Consider the following 24,337-nt stretch of genomic DNA (forward strand, 5'->3'; position numbering starts at 1 on the left):
TAGTGTATAGTAATCAATTAAATAATCTGACAAAACAATTCTGTCATTTATTGTCCGACGGAGGGGGGGGGGGCAGATTAATCTGGGTTGAGGCCGTGGTGCCAAGGACCTGTGGGGATCTCCATTACATTAAGCATATACTGGGGATCTCCATTACATTAAGCATATACAGATAGATCCCGCACAGGAGCAGGCAAAAAAATCAAGATTGGTGTAAAAAATGCGAAAGAATAGTTGTCTGTACGATTTTACCGACTAGAAAGACGCAGTGGCTCTGACAAGACGTCTCGCTTACCAGGAACTTGGGTTTAAAGTCTTACTGTTCTGCTCCGACTGGGCTAATGAAGATGAGCATACGCCATACAGTGTGCTTGAGGAAAGTTTTGCCCCGACAGCGGGGCTATGGCCTACTCTTGTATCGATTCCAACTGCCAGTGGGTCTTTAATATGCACACCAATGTGTACATTGGACCTTGGTTTTTCATCCCATCCGAATGACTAGACAGCTAGCGAGCCAGTGTCTTAATCACTTGGCCACTGTTTCTCCACGCAAAGCAGGACAGAGGGCCTTGTAAGGGACAGCATATAGTCATTTAGCTGGGACAAAAACAGAGGTCCTGTATACACATAAGTATAGGCAGTAAGTAGTGCCGCTGCCAGGGCAAAATATTCCCCATGGTACTGTGTATGCCCATGTTCATTAGCTCAAAGCAGAACAGTTAAGATTTCACTAAAACAAACTACAGTATATTTTCCTGTATGGCATGCTGTAGCCCCTCCAGACACCCCGTTGTCTGGTCCAAAATGGGTTGGGACTTGTCAGATCAATGGGTGGGTTGGCTGAAAGGTTGAAGGCATGCAATTCAGGTCACAAGGTCTGTCATTTATTCATTGATCAAGTGGTATGGTTTGATGTCTGTTTGTAGTGTCGCCTGTCCAACTTGTGGGTTTTCTCGCAGTTAACTCCCATGGCTATTCTTCGTGCAAGCGAATTATTGAAATCAAATTGAACCATGTTAGTCCTGAAATACCTAGTTTGTGTCCAGTGGACTTCAACCCCATCTTTTTACCTGACTGACATTTGTTGTGGAGGGCTCAATGCTTTACAAAGATAATGTGGTTGGACAGACTACCCTACTCCTCTGTGAAAGCCAATAACTCTAAAAATAAAGATTACTATAAATTCAAGTCAATCAGATCATAATGCTAGATTCTACAAAATTTTTCTATGTGATCAAGAACCATAACTCCCCTTAGAGGTGTCCACAGTCCATTTTTGACAACCAGAGGAGGTGTGGGAGCTCATAAAAAAATAAATCACAAAGAGTCTGTAACACAAAAAAAAACAAATTTTATTGTCTAAACCTTCATTACAAAAATACAATCTGATCATAAAGACTATCCTTCATTTGATTTCTATAAACATCTAAAATGATACAATGGTATACATCCTAACAGTAAAATTTACTCAAATCTTCTAAGTAAAAAAAAAAGGTTTTAGCTCTTGTAATTCAACGAGAGCATGAGGTCCTATTTGACCTTCAGAAACTGGCAATCACAAACCAGACCTTTAACTTCAAAATTTGGCCAGCTTGCCAAATTTTTGACATATTTATTTACTTCTGATAAATAAGTTTGTTGGGTTATTTAATTACATACAACCTATAGAATAATAACATTACCAGTAAACCACTCACAACAGAACCAATCATATAAACTATGGCAGGAACAGTTATTGTTTAAACTATTATTTAGTAATATTGACAGAACTTGGTTATTGTTAAAACTAATATTTAGTGATATTGACAGAACTCGGTTATTAGCAATATTGACAAAACCCATTATTGTTTAAACTAATATTTACTCATATTGACAGAACTCAGTTAATGTTTAAACTAATATTTAGTCATATTGACAGAACTTGGATTATTGTTTAAACTAATATTTGGTAATATTCACAGAACCCAGTTAATGTTTAAACTAATATTTACTCATATTCTCAGAACCCGAGTATATTGTTTAAACTAATATTTAGTCATATTGACAGAACCCAGTTAATGTTTAAATTAATATTTAGTAATATTGACAGAACCGAAGTATATTGTTTAAACTAATATTTACTCATATTGACAGAACTCGGTTATTGTTTAAACTAATATTTGGTAATATTGTCAGAACTTGGTGATTGTTTAAACTAATATTTGGTAATATTGAAAGAACTCAGTTATGGTTTAAACTAATATTTAATAATATTGAAAAAAAACCACGTAATATTTGGTTATACAGATTTCTAGGGTTATGTTCACAATGAGTTGAGAGAAGAATTTTGCCAGGATTAAGGAATTTCAACATCTTTCCCTCGATTTCCAACGTCAAACATCACAAATTTCTCTACTATGAGGAAATGTTTGGAATTTCCAGCTGTCAAGAGATATTTTAATTTGAGATCATTCTTTAATGGATTCCATTCCTACCAGTATTACAACACATGACAACAATTAAATTCAAAGACATAAAAAAAAAAAATGATACATTAGAAATACAAATAGGTCAAATTATTAAAAAGTTTAAATTTAATAACAAAAAAAAAATTTCTGCAAAAGTAAAATGGAACGCAAGTTTGTTTAACTGGACAGGAATGAGAATTCCATAAAACCAAAAATAAACTAAACATTTAATTAACTAATATTCAATCATTCTTAAATTTTATTCATTTCAATAAATTCACATTCACCCACAATTCACAATTAAAAGTTGTATTTAGTAATTGAACAATAACACACAAAAAACTATTGACATGCAACAGGGTACTCTCGTCTCTTATCAAGCAAATGAGTGAAAAAAATTGTTTAAATTAGGGAAGTAAACAGTAGGACCTGGAGAAATGCCACAGGGATGGACAGGCGACCCTACTCCTTGTAACGGACAAGCTGAGAATCAAAGCCATGTCATTTAACTCAATGACAGACCTTAAGACCTAAAGCCAACCAACCTCACCCCGCTCCTCTCTTTGAACGAACTTTGTTACCTAAACATCATGACATTCTTGAGGGGTTTTGTCCAGGGAATGAAACTATCAATTATATTTTCTGTACATCCATTTTTTTTTTATATATTCATAATTATTTTCAAATTCATATATTTTTAATTTGTCTACATTTTTTTTATAATCCCAGTGTAGGTATTATTAATCCCTAATGTTATGCACATGTGCAATAATTCTATTGTCTATATATATACTCGATAACAGGATTATTTTTGTGACCAGTTGATAAAGGACAAGCGCCCGAAACGCATCCTGGATTAAAACTACTCTACGTCTACTATACAGTCTTGTCAAGTTGGTTGCATGGGGAATATCACCTTAATATTTAATCAAGCTTAAACTATTTAAGGAATTGTCCTAGGCCCAATATGGACATCATCCTAACTTCTTTCAGAGTTTATGTCCAGGTAATCAAACTGTCAATGTACTGAAGCCTAAAAAATTTAAATTCAATGCAACACATTGCACATATTTCTTTGACACATTGCAAACATTGTCCAACAACGTGCAGAGAGAGAGAAAGAGGGAGAAAAATAGGGTTAAACGTCAACTCAACACAAACTAGGTCGCTTAGCGACTAACATATAGTTCAACTTTATTTCAATAATTAGCATGTGCATAGGGGTCTTTAGCTGTGCGGGGAAAACCAGAGGTTAAACAGACATGAACAAAGAAGTTGCATCGACTTTTTTTCTTCTCAAATTTTAGGTACCATACACAACTTAGAATTCAACAGACAGACATCAGTAACATCTGACAATACATTTAATTACAGGACGATAATTGCGATAACCAAAAGTAAAACATAGAACATTTGTGCGAATCAAAAAGTGTTCAATAATAATAAAAAAAAAATTTATTAATTAATAAAATGACTAGGTATATTTCAGGATTTCAGACCAGTCACTGAAATGGTCGATGCCTCAATAAAATCACATAAAAAAATTATCACGGAGCGTCAGTTGAAAGTTGAATTCTAAATATGATCAGATTAATAATACACGAGACCATCACCTGGGGTCGTTCATGAAATCTTGAACTAAAATATTTAACATCCAGTCATTTCATTGCTTGAGGTTTAATACCCTGGTACAAATTTTAGCTCTTGGCCAATTAATGTGCAGAATGTTTAAAATATTTTTAACATCCAGTCATTTCATTGGTTGAGGTTTAATACCCTGATAAAAATTTTAGCTCTTAGCCAATGAAAGTGCAGAATTCTTCAAATATTTTAAGGATCCAGTTATTTCATTGGTTGAGGTTTATAATCCTAGTATCAATTTTATCACTTAGCCAATGAAAGGGCAGAATTCTTAAAATATTTTGAAGATCCAGTCATTTCATTGGTTGAGGTTTAAAATCCTAGTATCAATTTCAGCTCTTAGCCAATGAAAAAGCAGCACACTTAAACCCCAAGAGTACAAATCTTAGATATAGGCCAATGAAGAGCTGAATTCCTAAAATACTTTAGTTTAAGTTTTTCATGGATAAGATCCCTGGTCATTCGTAATTAAACTAATTGACAATATCTACATAACTGGTCCAATACTGATCAATCAATCCCTGTTATCCTGCAGTAATTGCCCATAAATCATATTCACACTTAAATCTTTTTAAATTCTCTGAATGCCATTTGGAGGACTCTTAATCTTTTAAAGTCTCTGAATGTCATTTGGAGGACTCTTAATCTTTTAAAGTCTCTGAATGCCATTTGGAGGACTCTTAATCTTTTAAAGTCTCTGAATGACATTTGGAGGTCTCTTTTAAAGTCTCTGAATGACAATTGGAGGACTCTTTTAAAGTCTCTGAATGAATTTGGAGGACTCTTTTAAAGTCTCTGAATGACATTTGGAGGACTCTTTTAAAGTCTCTGAATGATATTTGAGTGATTGTTAATTCCTTACAAACTACAATATTGTAAAAGTTAAATCTCCCAAAATAAATATCAGTGCAAAAATGGTTAATATTTACAAAGATATGAAGAACTGAAATTGCGTAAACATTCATCATCCTCTAAAGATGAAATAAACTGGATATGATCAAAAGAAGCCTGTGGTAAAATCTTTTGATGGGTATCTCTTTTAAATCAGATGCATATCTCTGTAAGTTCCGACAACTAAATAAAGGTTACCAGATTTCTATATGTACATGTAACAATAATGGTTTTAAGTTGATTGAATCTTAATCCACTTTCAACATTTTACTGTATTCTTCCTGTGGTTTTTCCTTCCATGAATCTTTTACTTTAGCTCGTTTTAACTGACCATCCCTGAAGAAAAAAAAAACAATCAATATATACAGAGACACTGCAAACAAACTATTTTTAATAAATGGGTAATTGTAAATCTGGTTTAAGAGATACACACTAATCTTGTAATTCTGAATGTAACCAACATTAGACAATCAAAACGCAAGATTTTACAAATGGATGATCGTAAATCTGGTTTAATCTTGGGATTCTTAAAGTAACATCAGATCATGTCAACAACATGTGCACACGCTAACCATTCGGCCATCCAACACCCAAATTTTAATGTAACATCAGATCATGACAACATTTGAGGACCCTACTCCTTGTCACGTACAACCGGGGATTCGAAACCACGCCAGTTGACTCAATGACAGGCTTTATGATACAGCGTGAGCGTGCTAACCATTCGGACACCCAACCCCCCTTGACCAACATAAAGGAATGGAGTTAAAGACCACGTAAGATCAAAAATCTAAATTGCATCTATGTATAGCCCATGGTTACTATATCAACTTTACGGCAAGTTCACACCAATCTGATTAAAATTAAGTCCGCTGTTAATGTTTAAGTATCCGACACGCCAAAACGCTTTTCGATTTTTCAATTACAACCTTAATCCGGTTGATTGGCTGGTGACGTCACAGGCACTACACATAGGATATACATTATCTCACTGTCTGTACAATATAGCACTATCAATACACACGGCAACTGGACAAGCGTCTATTGACGGTCCAATTACCACGTGACTGGCCTAATCATAATCACCGAATTATCGTCTTTCATTGGTATAGATTAGACATTTGTGATTGGAATATCAATTTAAGCTGCCTTTGTTTAAATAGGTCACGTGTCAAATGAAGATGACTCAAGAAATTAGCGCATTTACCGGTAATTTGGATAACCCCGTAGTACTTGATATCCCAAACTTAAATACAGAAATACAAATGGTCCCAGTCATTTGTCGATATATTCATTATTCGCTATATATAATAATAATAACCATTTCTATACATAAAGAACAACTACAGTGAATATGGAATTTTCCGATGACTATGCAAAACATGTACAATAGATCGAACTCATTTCTCTGCCAATCAACGCTTGGTATCTTATTATCATGTACCGTTCCATGTACTACGGGTGTAGTAAATGAGGTTAAACTTCGCCGCGAAAATTGCACGGGATCATTCGTGGAGTTCCTGGTGCCGTTTGGCGAGTGATGAAACTGTCAATGCAATTGTGAAATACTTTTATTATAAAGAAGATAACCGATGTTAGACATTATAACCTAATCGTATCAAAAACGTTAATCCATCCATCAATTAAATGTTGTTTAAACGCCAATCAACTAATAATACGAGGCTACTTGATTACAAAAACACCGGTGAGCAATAATTATTGGGTATATAATAGTAATTTTACAAAAACTTATTAGTAAAACTTAATTATTTTATACAATTAATGTGTGTGTGTGTATGATTCTACCATTAGTTCATACGGGTGTCGTAAATGAGGTTAAACTTCGCCGCGAAAATTGCACGGGATCATTCGTGGAGTTCCTGGTGCCGTTTGGTGAGTGATTAAACTGTCAATGCAATTGTGAAATACTTTTATTATAAAGAAGATAACCGATGTTAGACATTATAACCTAATCGTATCAAAAACGTTAATCCATCCATCAATTAAATGTTGTTTAAACGCCAATCAACTAATAATACGAGGCTACTTGATTACAAAAACACCGATGAGCAATAATTATTGGGTATATAATAGTAATTTTACAAAAACTTATTAGTAAAACTTAATTATTTTATACAATTAATGTGTGTGTGTGTATGATTCTACCATTAGTTCATACGGGTGTCGTAAATGAGGTTAAACTTCGCCGCGAAAATTGCACGGGATCATTCGTGGAGTTCCTGGTGCCGTTTGGTGAGTGATTAAACTGTCAATGCAATTGTAAAATATATACTTTTATTATAAAGAAGATAACCGATGTTAGACATTATAACCTAATCGTATCAAAAACATTAATCCATCCATCACTTAAATGTTGTTTAAAGGCCAATCAACAAATAATACAAGGCCACTTGATTACAAAAACACTGGTGAGCAATAATTATTGGGTATATAGTAATTTTAAACAAACTTATTAGTAAAACTTAATTATTTTATACAATTAATATGTGAGTGTACGATTCTACCATTAGTTCATTTGTGGGTACTACGCACACATTCCACCTAGAGTGATGTCTTTGATCTGACCGGCGTAAAAAAAAGATAATTACCTAATCAGCATTCTTAATCCCACTAACAATCACTGCTAACACCGAGATGTAAATTAATTAATGACCCCCAAGTCTGTATAAGTTTAGTCGCATTGATTAATTAATGACCGATATTAACGACACTACTTGTCATATTATTATCAATACACAAAGATAGTTAGATGACACTTCTCAATCTGTCGGTTATTCCATTTAGATGGTTACCCTCAAAATTTATTTGTACTGTATATTGAGATATTTTTTCGCATTTCATTTTTACGGTCTATTTCAGAGTAATGAAGTCAAATCAGTCATACGATGAATCGTCATTTACAAATCGCTTTTTAATCATGTTTGACTTTTATGATACAATTTGCATGACCACATCTTTTTAACACTGTACTTTTTTACTCGCGGAAATTAGAACCACAATACTCTTTTGACGAAAATGTATCTCTAATCAATTGGACTGTACACGATGTAAGAGGGTATTAAAATTCCTGTCATGAGAAACAAATTCTAAATTGAATCATAAATTAAAATGAATTACAAAACAAATTATTTCGTAGTCAATTGTTTTATTTAATTAAGGAACTAAGGGGGATTAAGGAACCAGTCAGGCGTTAATGAGTACACACGCCGGTTGTATATAGGTAATTAAGGAATATGCATTCGGTCACTGTGAAGTCACTGGCGTCTCAGGAGATTAAGAGTGTTTTCGATAATTGGCAAAGTCGTTTTTAAGGGAGGTCTATTTTTATGACTTTGAGTGAAGATAACTGAATTAATTTCAATCAGATTGGTGTGAACTTGCCGTAAAGTTGATATAGTAACCATTGGCTACACATATCCAGAAGTTTCCAAGCCCATCTTATGTGCACTTTAAGCATATTGTCAACACAATGCATCAGTCAATGTAAGACTAACAATGGTTTGGGTTTTTTTCTAAGGTCACAGGTGCAATAAAATGGAGGTGAATTTTGCCTGAGCACTGATGTTTCTGTCTAGTCATCATTGAATTACAACTGCCAAGGATTCTGTTAAGTACATGCCAACATGTACGTTGTTGGACCAGGGATTTTTTATCCGATCCAAACAACCAGAGTCAACCTTTTTTTTTGCCCCATCCGAAGAACCAGACCCAACTTCATAGACAATGATACTCAGAAAAATCAGGCACTAACATTACTCAAGGTTCATTTCGCTCCCCGATGCGATTTGAAACCCTGGGCAGAGAGAGAGAAATGAGTTTAACTTTCACTCGACAAAACCTAGATATTTCGGGACTTCCACATGGTTCAATATTATTTCAATAATTCGTTTGTGCATAGTCGTCTTTAGTAGTGTGAGTAAACCGGATGACCCAGAGAAAACACACAAAATTGGACCAACGACCCTTGACTTAATGACAGACCCTATTATCCAACGCGCACATGTTAACTATTCGGCCACCCAAAACCCTGGTAGAGAGAGAGAGAGAAATGGGGTTTAACGTCCACTCGAAACAAACTAGATCATTTCGGGACTAATACATGGTTCAATTTTTATTTCAATCATTTGCTTGCGCGTAAGGGTCTTTAGCAGTGGGAGGAAACCAGAGGACCCTGAGAAAACCCACGAGGTTGGACAGGCGACCCTACTCCTTGTCATGTACAACCGGGGAATCGAAACCCCGCCAGTTGAACAAAACCCTGGGACATTTTAGTTGAGATTCCAGCAACATCCTCTGTTAAAGACTAGCATACAGTTATCTGAAACCAATCTAATTATTTAGGTTTATGAAATTCTAACTCACCATTCAAGATCAACCAATCCACCTTTTCTAGCGATTTCACTTTTAACACGATTAGCAAATTCTACAGCATCTTCTCCATCCTGTATAAATCAAAACAAAAAATAAATCATCTGGCACAATTTTCCATGTCCATCGTCACACTGAATTTCCTACTTTCCTAGGTGTTTTATTGATACCTTTGAAGAGGATTTAGCACATTGATGATTTTTGTGGCAATAAAATAAATTTAAACTAATGGAGAGAGAGAGAGAGAGAGAGAGAGAGAGAGAGAGAGAGAAATGGTGTTTAACATCCATCGACACAAACTAGGTCATTTCGGGTCTAACAAATGGTTCAATTTTATTTCAATAATTTGTTTGCGCGTAAGGATTTTTAGTAGTGGGAGGAAACCGGAGGACCCGAAGAAAACCAACGAGGTTGGACAGGCGACCATACTCCTTGTCACGTTTAAATGTAATGGACTATAATGGTGTACAGGTACCCAAATTACACCATAATAGATATTACATGTCCATTAACCATTACATGTCCATCTTCCATACCCATTAATCATTTACATGTCCATCACCCATTACATGCCCATTACCAATTTTCTTACCCAGCGTGCTAATTATCCATTACATGGACATTTTAAAAGAGAATCCACTTGACCACTGTATCGATCACAAGACATATTATCCGTGACTGAACATGCTGGACTATTTGGACATTCTCCAGCCCTCCACTCCCCACTACACCCTTAGAAGACAATACTTACTAATTTGGACATTGGAGGAAGATACCATACATCACAGACAACAGCCCAACTGGTCATAATATTTAATAAATGTTGAATCATTCCTTGTTTACTACTGTTCCAAAACGCATCACCAAAACGATGATCATACTAAAATATACATATAATACATGTATTTATAATTCCTTCTGTTAAAGATACATTATGTAAGGTTTCAATAAGGAGCTAACAGTTCTCGCTATAATAGTTAAGAAATAGATAATGAAAGGGAAATATGTTGAAAATTTCAGTCAAATATTTCATTCTGAGTAAATAGTGTAGTTTTGATTGTCATTGCTACTGTTAATTAAATGATTAACAGGCAATTGTGTTTAAATCTGTTGAAAATCAAAACCATTCTATAATCTAGAGAGTTGATAAAGTGAATAAATTAAGTGAATATATTTCTAATGATTTATATAACATTTGGCGCCAAACGAATGATCTGTGTTTACATATTGCATCTTTAAAGACTGTTTACAAAGCTACGATGAAATGAAAATCTGCTAAGTATAGCACTTCCTTTATTTTTAGTTTGTTTTCAATTTGAGTAAAGCCTGTATCACTACAGGCTTAGGACTGTACCTCACCATAATCACTTACATTAGCCCCCCCAGATTCATTCACTTGATTTAAAGGGCCAATCTCCGATTATATTTTGGAGAATAAAACTGCTTAATTTTGTGTTAAAAGCCCTTAAAATCCTCTACCTTAGGGCCGGGCAATAATTGACCTGAAATCTTAAAAGGGTTGCATGTCCGGAGAAGCGGATTTGACGTTCATGTGCAAACAACTCACTATTTTAAGCTGAAATTTTGAGACAAGGTCAATACACCATTCCTCTATATTTTGGCGCTTAAATTTCATACATACACAGATTTTTATTTGTTATAATCAGGATGGTCCCTTTAATATATATGTTTATTGTTTGAAGTATCTGTGTATATTGCATTTTGTCCGTGGGTTTGTCTTTTGTAATTGTTTAGGTGTGGTGTGGTCTTCCTGCACTTACTAATTTAATAAAACTTACTTTAATTGCAACAGGATATATCGTTGTACCCACTTCAAAACTTCCTTTTTTAAACATCATGACTGATGTATTATTTATACAAGTACCTGTTACAATATAAATATACATATATATACAAGGAACTATTACAAGTACCTAGCTATCATAACAACACACATAAAATCTGATTTAGAGGGGCCTAAATCGAAGCGGTCTAGTCATTTTGAAACCGGTTGCAATATATTGTTATCTCAAAGGACACACAAGTAGGGGGTGGGAGGGGAGAGAGAGAGAGAGAGAGATGGGGTTTAACGTCCATGTAACACAAACTAGGTCATTTCAGTACTAACACATGATTCAATTCTATTTCTTGTACAATCAAAAGGCCATAATTCAGGAAATTATGATCCAATATGCAAGGAACCAAGATCTTCGGGTTATAAAGATATATTTCAAGTTTCATCAAAATCAGATCAAAATTGTGACTATTAGAGGGTCCACAACCTTAATATACCATATATTTACACTATTTGTGAACAAGTTTCATTAAAATCAGATGAAAATTGTGACCTCTAGATTGTCTACAAGCTAAAAACACGATTTTTCGTACAATCAGGGGCCATAATCCATGAAGTTATGGTCCAATATATGCCAATATCGAAAGGAACCAAGATCTTTGGGAGATAGACCTATATTTTAAGTTTCGTCAAAATCGAATAAATATTGTGACCTGTAGAGTGTCAACAAACAGATTGTGGACGGACAGGGGCAACGACAATATACGTCCACATGAAAATGTGGGCGTATAAAAATTATTCAGTTGATTAAGACTGATATTGATGGTGACAAAAATGATCCGGGGAAATTTCTGAATACAAATGGATTTACAAATTAAGAACTTTCATAATGGATGGTATCAATGAGAAGATTTAGTTCTGAAGGGTCCCCACTCGATTTGTCTACTTTGTTTTCAGTTTAAATAAGTTAACATACGTACCCTCAGGAAATATTAACATTGGAAGTTTATCTAAATCATCCACATGTTCCTTTAACCTGTAAAATAACAGAAAATAGTCATACAACTACGTAATTAGAAATCCATTGCACTGTGTAAATAAATGAAGCAATTTAAAGAGATAATTGCATATTTTCTAAAAGAGAGGAAGAGAGAGAGAGAAATGGGGTTTAACGTCCACTCGACACAAACTAGGTCATATGGTTCAATTTTATTTCAATAATTTGTTTGCACGTAGGGGTCTTTACTAGTTACTTCTTGGCACGTACAACCTTACCATGCCAGTTGACTTAATGATAGACCTTATGATACATCGCACACATGCTAACCATTCAGTCATCCAAACCCCTCATATTTCTAAGAAAGTCAAAACCTTAATATTTCTATTGCTTAATAGGTTGTCAAAACACTATTATAAAAAAATAGGTATCATTCTAGCATTTAAAACACAATCACGTAAAATTCAAAATATTTTCTACTTTCCCACAGAAAACTAAGTCAACATATGGCTGTGGGGAAATCCACAGGATATGGCTTGATTGTCAAGGTCTGTAGTCAAACAGATAAGGATAATGACCCCTGGTTGACGAAGATGTTTCAAATTGAAAATGATAAATTTACCAATTTCTCCACTTACAATCAAGAGAGGAAGAGAGAGAGAAATGGGGTTTAACGTCCACTCGACACGAACTAGGTCATTTTGGGACTAACATATAGTTAAATTTTATTTTAATAATTTGCTTGCTCAGGGGTCTTTAGCATTGGGAGGAAACCACAGGACCCAGAGAAAACTCACAAGGTTGGTCAGGCGAGCCTACTCCTTGTCATGTACAACAAGGGAATCAAAACCATGTCAGTTGACTCAATGACAGACCTTATGATACAACACGCAATAATGAGTTATAGGAGTAAGGTCTTTTCAGGCTTTATTTTAAACATATGACTTAAATACAACTATTGCCTAGCACAGAAATATGATCATAGATTCGTACCTTTTTGTGACAAGATGTCTGTCTTTCACCTCTGATCTTTCAAACCAAATATGGGCGGTAGCACGGGCCATGGCACGCTGTAATACTCCAAGTAAACCACCTTGTGCTTGGCCAACCTGCAAACATATTTCAAGATTAAAACCTGTAGGTTAGGTAAGCAACTTTGGGTAAATTGTGTGCCTAAAATTCTTTATTTGGGACACTGGGATTTTTGGCAAGGCAATAATTATGTTGATTGATTGAATATATATAATAATTTACTAACCAGAGCATAGCAATTATCACAGGACAGAACAATAACATCTATAGGTGATGTATGATTAGCAACACAAATACCATTTTTAGCTTTATTCTCACTGTAATCATAAAAATATAACATGTAATCTCGCTGTTATCATACAATATAACATGTAATCTCACTGCAATCGTAAAATACAACACATAATCTTACTGCAGTCATAAAATATAACATATAACATGTAATCTCACTGTAATCATAAAATAACATGTAATCTCACTGTAATCTACAATATAACATGCAATCTCACTGTAATCATAAAATACAATATGTAATCATAAAATATAAGATGTAATCTTATCATTGACCAAAACAACTCACTTCTAACAAAAATAAAATGGGATTTAACTATTTTGCTCCTAAGACGAGCATAAATCATACAATGTGCTATTGGGGAAATTTTGGCCGGACAGTGACACGATGGCCTACTCTTATATCAAATTTTAACTGCCAATGAATCTTTTATGTGTATGCAAATATAGTCAATGTCTTACTCACTGAGATACTCCCATATTTCCAAGTAGATGACGGAGAACAGTGAAAATCGATAGGGTTCATCCAGTGATGGTCCAAATGCTTCCATTAAATTTGAAGAACTCTAGCCTCTATCAAATTCACAAGATATTGCTCACAGACAGGAGGACAAATAAAGAAATGTAAGTGTATAAAAAAGAAAACTAACCTATTATGAAATGTGACGATGGCTGAACAAGCTCTGGATAAAATCCGGAAACACATTAAACTAACATACTGATTTAATTCTCTCTTGAATCTGGTGAGAAAAAAATTTTTATATATTATTTTCGACAAAAATTGATTTGTCATGACAAATAATCGAAATGTGATTGAATCATGGATTATAACAGAGACTTGTTCTCAACTCTTTACCTCCATCCCTCTAGCTCCTCAAACTGAATCACCATACAAACTTGCTGCTTCCTCTAGCACCTCAAGACTGACAGGGTCACCATACAAACTGCTGCTTCTTCTAGCATCACAGACTGATAGAGTCACCATACAAAACTTACGCTGTCTGTCTACAATTCGCGCCGCATTGTGAACAGACACAAAGCTAGTAGACCAACAGTTTAATTCCTATTTCGACAATTTTAGTCGAAATCACTAAACCAACCCTACATGTACTCATTGTTATGTACAAGCTGGGAAATGAAACCATGTCACATGACTCAATGACAGACCTTATGATCTGAAGTGCACAGGTTACACTATTCGGCCAACCAGCCCCCTCCCCATTAGACATAGTGAGAGAAATGGGGTTTAACATCAACTCAACACAAACCAGGTAATTTCGGGACTAACATATGGTTCAATTTTATTTCAATAATTTGCTTGTGCGTAGGTGTCTTTAGCAGTGGAGGAAACCGGAGGACCCTGAGAAAACCCACGAGGTTGGAACCAGGCATAGAAGAATAGTAAATAGAAGGTTCAACTTACTTTCCTGCAGGCAGATAACCAATAAAAGCTGTACAAACAATCAGCCAACCAATGCCTAAAACGGCCAGTATAAGTCTGGAAAAAGATAGAAATATGGTTTAAAGCTGTGATCAACATTTGTATTCTCTCGACAATATCTATAGATGATGTTGAATTTTGACAAATTTATTTTCCATTCATCATGTCTTTGTAAATGCTTAATGGAAATGCATCATGTTTAGGCTGACATTTCTTTTAGGGATTCAACCATTAAGCAGCTTTAAATAGGTTATTTCAACAAATGAAATGAAATGAGGTTTAACGTCCTACTGTTCTGCTCCTGCTCCGCCTGGGTTAGTGAAGACGGGCATATGCCTCATAGTGTGCTACGAGGGAAATTTTTGCACGGACAGCAGAACTACTGCCTACTATTAACTCGAATTCCAACTGCCATGGGATCTTTTATACGCACGCCAATGTGTACACAGGACCTCAGCGAACGCAGGGATCGAACCTGCAACCTCCAGGCTAGTGAGCCAGTGACTTAATCACTTAGCCACCGTGACTCCCCCAACAATCCAAGGATACTGGGCTATAGACTTCTATATCGAACACATGACAGGTAATAATGGCAATCCAAACCCTTTTTCACCTGTACCATTGCAAGCTGGACCCTTTTCTCTCTGTCCCATGGCAACCCAGATCCTTTATCTACATGTGCAATGGCAACCTGGATCCTTTCTACCTGTGCCATAACAACCACGATCCTTTCTGGGTAATTTTGGGACTAACATATGGTTCAATTTTATTTCAATAGAAACAATGAAACAATTGAAACTCACCTGAATGGAAGTAGAACAAAATAACGAGCTAAAAATCCTAATCCCCATATAATAGTTAATCTCAAACTGTAAAATAAAACAATACCAGACTCATATAATAGTTAATTTCAACTGTAAATAAATATAATATATACACTTAAAGATACAATATGTAACAGCTAAATCTGCTTGTTGCAGGTCTTTTTTTTCGCTTCAAATGTTATATGAATTATTATTTAGACATTGATTAACATGACAAGCCCATAATCAACTCTCTAGATTGTTGGATGGCAGATATTTAAATGGATTAAAAATTTAACGATAAAAAGAATAATCAAGACATGTTTGTCCAGGATCATTGCTACAACAATAAACAATCAATTCTGCATTTTTCAACACTCATAACTTCGCCCAGAATAAATTAACTTGGATGAAATTGTCTGTTCTTTATCTAAAAATCCTTACATACATCTAATACCAAATAATAATATATCAACATTTATAAAGTGTATAAACACTACCCGGGCTAATAAAAACGGGTATACATCTGGCATTGGGCTATACCGAGAGAAATTTTGCCAGAGAATGACGATTCCACCTTCTCTTCATTGAATTCCAATTGTTACAGGTTTTTTTGCTAACTTGTTCATGGGACATTGGTTTATCGTCCCCTCTGAACAACTAGACATTGTTCCTTGTCAGATTCTCCATCCTGCACCACTGACAAGATGACACTAGGGGAGAACATATAAAAACCTATAAATACCTGATAAAACCTATAAATACCTGATAAAAACCTATAAATACCTGATAAAAACCTATAAATACCTGATAAAACTTATAAATACCTGATATAATGATATCCATAACTAGTTCGTGATAATAAATTCCATGATGGTAACTCTGAAATAAAAGCAAAATTTATAAGAAATGTTGCATTATTTTTCGCTAAATTATCAAATTTCTCACTATAAACGGCTTAATCCATGCTAAAGATGTGTACAGAATAAATGGGGTTTAACGTCCACTCGACGCAAACTAGGTCATTTCGGGACTAACATATGGTTTTAATTTTATTTCAATAATTCGCTTGCGCGTAGGGGTCTTTAGCAGTGGGAGGAAACGTGAGGACCCGGAAAAAACCCACGAGGTTGGACAAGCGACCCTACTCCTTGTCACGTACAACCGGGGATTCGAAACCACGCCTGTTGACTCAATGACAGGCCTTATGATACAGCACGCACGTGCTAACCAATTCGGCCATCCAACCCCCCAATTAAGAAAACAAGATCAAAACACTAACTCCAGATAAGAGAGAGTACAAGCTGGGAATTGAAACCATGTCACTTGACTCAGTGACAGACCTTATGATCTGAAGTGCACGGGTTAGACCATTCTAACAACCAGCCCCCTTCACGCCAGACATAGTGAGAGAAATGGGGTTTAACATCCACTCGAACAAACTAGGTCATTTCGGGACTAACATATGGTTGAATTTTATTTCAATAATTTGCTTGTGCGTAGGGGTCTTTAGCAGTGGGAGGAAACCGGAGGAAGTGGAGAGAAAACCCACGAGGTTGGACAGGCAGCAGTACTCCTTGTCACATACAAGCAGGGAATCGAAACCATGCAGATTGATTCAATGACAGATCGTCTAATACAACGCGAGTGCTTTAACCATTCGACCACCCATCCCCCCAACACCAGATAACGTCGCTGTTTGGATTTAATTGCATTTAAAATAGGTCTATCAATTCTGTTCGCCCACAACAAAATGGCAATGAGCTTACTACATTGTTGAGCTATATTCAGCACTTTTGTAAATACTGAACGGAAATTAAACCAATTTTGGACCAATATTTTTATTGGAATTGGAGATTCATCTTTCACAATAGTAGTTGGCAAGAGATTCCTAATGCATTAAAATCATGCATTGCGACTACCAAGCTACAATGCACATGGTACAACATTCTACAGGCAATGAATTGGTATAACACAGTGCTGTAGGTTATAAACGTCTGTTATGAGTCAAATGGTATTGTTTCGATCCAACACACAAGTTGTATGTGACATGGAGTAAGATTGCCTACAAAACATCATGGATTTTTTTTGGGGGGGGTCACCCCAGTACTGGGGTTTAATGTGCCAGTGTCCTGCTCCGTCTGGGCTAATGATGACAGGCATACACCTTAAAGTGTGCTACGAGGGGAAGTCTGCCCGGATATCAAATTCCAACTGCCAAGGGATCTTTTACATGAACGCCAAGGTGTACACAGGACCTGGATTTTCTGTCCCAGTTGAACAACTATACTCTGTCCATTGCCAGGCCCTCGGTGCTGCACCACTGACAAGGAGGAACTTTCACGACCAACACAGGGATCGAACACGGGATCTCCCATTAGCAATTTTTATTCACTGAGATACCCCATTGCTAAAGACCCATGCGCGAAAAGGGATAAAAAATGTCAGGTACACCTTCAAGAGCCCATCTCATAAACAAAATACTTGAGTTATCTTTGTCCCAGTTAAACAACCAGAGAAACTTGACATATATACAGGTAGATACGTAATCATAGCCAGGTAACTAATATCATGTTCTACTATACAAGATAAACTGACAAACCCAGGTAACTAATATAGTACTATACACTACAAATCCAGGTAACTAATATCACAATCTACTCTACAGTACAAACCTTCCGCAGAAAATCTTTGTGTGACATCATCTTCGATAATTGTCTGAAAATAAAAAATCAGGTAAAAATCATAAAAACTCCTAAAATCACAAGGTTGGAATTTGATAAAGAGAATGCAGAAATAATCCTTTCCTGGCATATTTGTCCTCATTAGCCATAGATACAATATTAATGACAGAAACTGTCTAGCCAATGTTAATCTGTCATCATCAACCCTGATAGCCACTTGATTAAGAACTCCACTCATTCACCTGTAAGATGTATTATGTAAAAGGTAAATCTACCTATTGTAGGTCTTCTTTTGGCATTAAATGTTATATAACTTATTATTCAGATATTTATTCCCATGTTAAGCCTTAAGTAACTCTGTAGAACATCCAATGGTAGAGGTTTAAATAGACTGAATTACGATCATCGTTTATGGATTTAATTCAATAATAGAGAAGAAGCGAAGCCGAGTCTTGATTAACAAATAATGTTGCTACTATAATAAACAATCTAGGTCAAATCTTGTCAAACCAGTGTTGCCATTTCAAAATCTTTCTGATATATTTACCGAAAATGAAGGGGCGGAACCCTTATCATTATTTAAGCAAGCAGATTCAGACGACAATTAAAAACCACGTTTCAACAAAATATTCAAATGCGTGTGTGATAAAAAAAAAAATAGCCGCACTTCGTTATTTTTCAAATTTAATTCCTGTATATTCAAATTCATAGTAGTAATATTCCTTAAAAAGTATATGTTGTATGTTGTCATAATACGATGATAGAATGAATAGTACATGTTTCAATTCAAATTCAAATTGCCGCCAGTAATATTCTTACAAAAGTTCTGTATTTTTCGGGGTATAAGTTGATACTTTTTTCAGCAGAAATCCGGCCGTCATCTAATACTCCCCATCGACATATATATGGATGATGTAAACAAAATTTTAAAAAATGACATTCGAAAAAAATTTTGTCAGTCTGCTAAATAATACTAGCACTCGCCTTTCTACTATATTGGATTGATAAATAGCCGACAAAGGAGAAGCAATGACTTCTGTTCAAGACTAGATTGATAAATTGTCTGACATCAGATTAAGTCGGCCAATCAAGACGGATTAAGTAGTTAATCAAGGTAGGTGAATAGACTATATAACAAGATAAATATGTTGATCCTAAATTACCTAATCAATTCAGCCAATTATCAACGATAGTCGCGATGAGTAGTAGCCATACACTCAGTACAGTCTATGAATTTTGGGATTTGAATATTATTCACCATATCTTGATGTCCGATTGTGCATATTCCTTTCGAAAACAAGCCAACAGTGAGGCTGATGTCCCCCGCCGAAATAGGAAAATAATTAGAGGACACATATAAATTTATCACAAATTCTCTTTTACAAAGTATTGAACAATCAAACAGTATATCTTTACTTATAGTCTAACAATCAAAGTAGGAGAGTTATTGTTTTCCAAAGTCTCGACCAATCAAATTGCGTATCGCTCTGCTTACCCTGAGCAGAAAATGCTCATTATCAAACTTAGTCAAGGTATTACTGTAATGAAACTATACACCAAGTTTCATCAATCTCACTTAATTAGAACTAAAGTTATCGTGTCCCAAAGCATCAACCAATCAAATTGCTTATCTCTGCTTACCCTAAGCGGAAAATGCTCATCTTCGAACTCCATCAAGGCATTGACCTAATCAACACATACACCAAGTTTGAACATTCTAGCTCAATTAGGAAGAGAGTTATCGTGCCCCAAAGTATCAACCAATCAAATTGCTTATCTCTGCTTACCCTAAGCGGAAAATGCTCATCTTCGAACTCCATCAAGGCATTGACCTAATAAACACATACACCAAGTTTGAACATTCTAGCTCAATTAAAAGTTATCGTGTCCCAAAGCATCAACCAATCAAATTGCTTATCTCTGCTTACCCTAAGCGGAAAATGCTCATCTTCGAACTCCATCAAGGCATTGACCTAATCAACACATACACCAAGTTTGAACATTCTAGCCCAATTAGGAAGAGAGTTATCGTGTCCCAAAGCATCAACCAATCAAATTGCTTATCTCTGCTTACCCTAAGCGGAAAATGCTCATCTTCGAACTCCATCAAGGCATTGACCTAATAAACACATACACCAAGTTTGAACATTCTAGCTCAATTAGGAAGAGAGTTATTGTGTCCCAAAAAGTGTGACGGACAGACAGACGGACGGACAGACAGACGGACGAACCCATTTTAATAGTCCCCTGCTTTCTTCGAAAGGCGGGGGACAAATAATGTAGAACATGTCCGGAATATACGGGCGAAATATTTGAACTATTATAACAAGAACGGCCAGCTCTTTATCTAAATCTTACACAATGCACCATTAATGTATACACAACATATTTTTTTTGATAATATTGTCAGTATCATGACAATTTATGTAATAAATTATTATCACAATAAATTTCTTGTCATTATCACCCAATCTTACATTAGCCCATTACATGTAGGTGATATTCCTAATGACCAATCTGGTTAAAACACAGATCCTATTTCGTTTCGTTTTTTATAGTTCAAAATTTCATTTTACTTGTCTTTACTACACTAGGATCTGGAAGAGTTGTTATATAACCTGCGTTCTGATTGATGTGAGAGATTAGCCAATGAAACGGTCTGTTACGGAGACTTCTTGGCATGCCATGCACAGAACTCTGGGTAAACCACTAGAAATGTCAACATTGATTGATTAATCAATGTCTGACGTCATCGGGTCAAAAGCCGCTCGTACGACCCCTGACTCGACCGCCCAGGACAACTGGTCAGATCTTCAAGTAGTGTACGCCATCGAAAGTATAAAAAAACAGAACGAAATATAGATCTGTATTTTAATCAGATTAAGAAATGACCAAACATTCCTTCCAGTACTCTTCAGCTAATTTGTAGAATTCACTACGGTACCCCTTCATATAATCAACGTCTGCCTGAATTTTCAAAACCAGATTGAAATTTTATCTGTTCATACAGCACAATGGATGAAAAGGAACCAAAATGGGGATTTGGAAAGCCTAATACAGATAATAAATTTATGTGAACATCCGAGAACAAGAATACTGTTTTTTGTACAGCCTTGTGTATATAATTTACTTACCTCAACTCCACATTTCGCGAAGTACATAATATCTGACAAATCAAATTTTTTTTTAACATCATTAATATCAGTAGATATAGACTGTATTCTAATACCCTTGCTGTATGATATTGATATATCTCTCTCAATTACATTTAGCCCTGAAAATATACAAATAATCATTCATATACATTATCAGTATATAAGCCGTTCAGACACACAAACACTGAATATATAATCATCCATATACATCATCAATATCAGTATATACATGTAACTTGTTCAGATACAAAAACCCTGAATACCGGTATATACAAATAATCATTCATATACATCTATACTAATATTTGTGACTGTCGTTTGTTTTGTCTGTCTATTTTGGTGGGCATAAATAAAATAAAACCAAGTACGAACAATCCAAACCATTAGACAAAATTCAAAGCCCTAAAAACGGTATAGGCAAAATAGTGTAATCAGCAAATAGACTGTTCACCGTTTACAAAATACACGACAAACAGTGGTAACAGGTGCCCGGAAGAGTAAGCATACACCGCATGGTGCCACACCCCCCATAGTTGCATCCAAACCATTAGACAAAATCTCAGTAAAATAGCGTAATTGGCCAATGGACTACATGTATGCAAAATGCACGTGATAAACGGTCCCGAGACTGAAATTTGGCATATCACATAGGCGTAGCTCCCAACCAGGAGTAACAGGCCTGGTGGTGGTGGCCTACTACTTCTGGACTGGGCTAATGAAGACGTGAAAGTTAGCCTGGGCAACAGGGCTATGTCCTACTCTTATATTGAAATCCAACTGCCAATTGATCTTTTACGCGTACGCCAATGTGTACACAGGACATCGTTTTTGTTTTTTTGTCCCATCCAAACGACCAGACATCTGTCCTTGTCAGGCTATCCATCCTGTACCAAAATATATAAATAATATTTCACATACATCCCTAAAGTAGCAATGAGTTCAATATGCTAAGCCAGATTAATTAGTCATTATTAATCAACTTTTATTCATACTAATTGTAACATATATGTAATCTATAATAATTTGTAAATTACATGTATCACAAATTCAGCTCAGGTACTTTTAATAATCAAAAGTCAAAAAATTATTTCAACTATGATATATAGGTTTTTTGTTATTACTTTTTAATATTTTGTATGGAAAAAAACATTGGCTATAACTTATCACACACTAAAAAGCCACAATAAATATTTTTTGCGATAGGCCTACTTTTCTTTTCATCATTTTAACATAGAAAAAGTATTGATCGATTTTAAATAGGGTTTGAATAAAATGTATAAAAAATATTTTTTATTACTTTTCAATATTTTATCATTGGTGGACTTTAAATAGGTTTGCAACTGGGGTAATGAAGACAGGCATGCGCTATGCTGTGTGTTATGAGGGACATTCTCTCTAGGGTTCTTTTAAGTGCACACGTGACCTTAACTTTTCACTCCATCCAAACAACTAGACACCATGCTTGCCAGGCTAGCGCGCCAGTGCCTCACCCACTGAGCTACCACAACAACTTGTGGACTTTAAACAAGGTTCCAATAAAAAGTACAAAGTTTAAGACAATACAAACTAGGTCATTTCAGGACTAACATATGGTTTAATTTTATTTCAATAATTCGCTTGCGCGTAGGGGTCTTTAGCAGTGGGAGGAAACCGGAGGACCCGGAGAAAACCCACGAGGTTGGAGAACAGCAAACCACTACATCAGCGAAATCCTTTATCATTAAGGTAGCCTACAGTATTCCACAGGCCACTGACCTAATGATACCATTGACCTAGTGATAGGTTACTTAAGTACCTTCTGCCTATTTTTAGTCATATCTTTTAAAATTTATAATCCCTTTTAATATTTACATTACAGCTTACAGACAGACTATCTCATACATTTGTATATCTTTCAATATACTATTATACGGTACAATGAATTTCTTTCAAAACAAACTTAGACTTTAGTCTAGTCTTGTATATTATATAATAACCCATAAAAGTGCATATTTACACAGCTTCTTTCAAAGTCCAGAGTCTCAACAGTCCAATGGTTAAATATATGCATGGTGTGGGAGCTTTTGTCGAGCAAATACATGTCTGCATTTTGTCCAGAGCTGTTAATGTTTTCTATTATTTCACTGGTGAGCTTAAAAAAAGCTTTTCTTAATTTGCAAAAGTCAAAAATTGCTCTTCTAAAAATCGCTCTCCCAGTTTGAATAAAGTGAGGGATTTGATAAATAGGGAGAGTTATATTATAATATGAAGAGTGATTCCTTTCATTCCTAAGTCAGACGTACATTGCAGTACGTGATTTAATGTCTATATAGTGAGAGAGAGAGAGAAATGGGGTTTAAAGTCCACTTGACACAAATTAGGTCATTTCTGGACTAACATATAATTTACGGTTAAATTTTATTTCAATAATTCACTTGCGCGTTGGGGTCTTAAGCAGTGGGAGGAAACCGGAGGACCCAGAGAAAACCCATCAGATTGGACAGGCTACCCTACTCCTTGTCACGTAAAACCAGGGTGTCAAAACCATGTAACTTAACTCAATGACAGACGTTTTAAACCATTCTGCCACCCAGCCCCCTACAAGATTTAAAGTCTATAATATAGTCATTCTACACACAATTACAAATTAACTGTTGAGCACCTCGACTTGGAATCAGTCAGAATCTCCAATGTAATTGCTGAACGGAACTGAACAGATATTCCTTTTGCAATGAGATTCTACTCTCACCCCACACTAAACTTACACCATCTGTCTACAATTACCTCCACTT

The 24,337-nt window shown here is 35.5% G+C and overlaps 1 protein-coding gene across 1 annotated transcript in view; it reads right to left on the bottom strand.

Annotated features, from left to right (window-relative positions):
* Positions 1 to 1,331: 1,331 nt before the first annotated feature.
* LOC126816185 (glycerol-3-phosphate acyltransferase 4) overlaps positions 1,332 to 24,337 on the bottom strand; it is a 28,671-nt gene continuing 5,665 nt past the window's right edge. Inside the window, exons 3-15 of the mRNA XM_050542450.2 lie at positions 21,546 to 21,685; positions 18,403 to 18,445; positions 16,555 to 16,609; positions 15,728 to 15,793; positions 14,907 to 14,981; positions 14,134 to 14,223; positions 13,419 to 13,509; positions 13,154 to 13,269; positions 12,144 to 12,199; positions 11,168 to 11,253; positions 10,120 to 10,248; positions 9,363 to 9,442; positions 1,332 to 5,315 (exon numbers count right to left, since the gene is read on the bottom strand). Of these exons, the coding sequence (XP_050398407.1) occupies positions 5,228 to 5,315; positions 9,363 to 9,442; positions 10,120 to 10,248; positions 11,168 to 11,253; positions 12,144 to 12,199; positions 13,154 to 13,269; positions 13,419 to 13,509; positions 14,134 to 14,223; positions 14,907 to 14,981; positions 15,728 to 15,793; positions 16,555 to 16,609; positions 18,403 to 18,445; positions 21,546 to 21,685 (1,115 nt within the window). The 3' untranslated portion in view covers positions 1,332 to 5,227. The remainder of the gene's footprint in view (positions 5,316 to 9,362; positions 9,443 to 10,119; positions 10,249 to 11,167; positions 11,254 to 12,143; positions 12,200 to 13,153; positions 13,270 to 13,418; positions 13,510 to 14,133; positions 14,224 to 14,906; positions 14,982 to 15,727; positions 15,794 to 16,554; positions 16,610 to 18,402; positions 18,446 to 21,545; positions 21,686 to 24,337) is intronic.

The sequence above is a fragment of the Patella vulgata genome, chromosome 3 (genome assembly GCF_932274485.2).
Source record: "Patella vulgata chromosome 3, xgPatVulg1.2, whole genome shotgun sequence".
Taxonomy (NCBI): Eukaryota; Metazoa; Mollusca; class Gastropoda; family Patellidae; genus Patella; species Patella vulgata.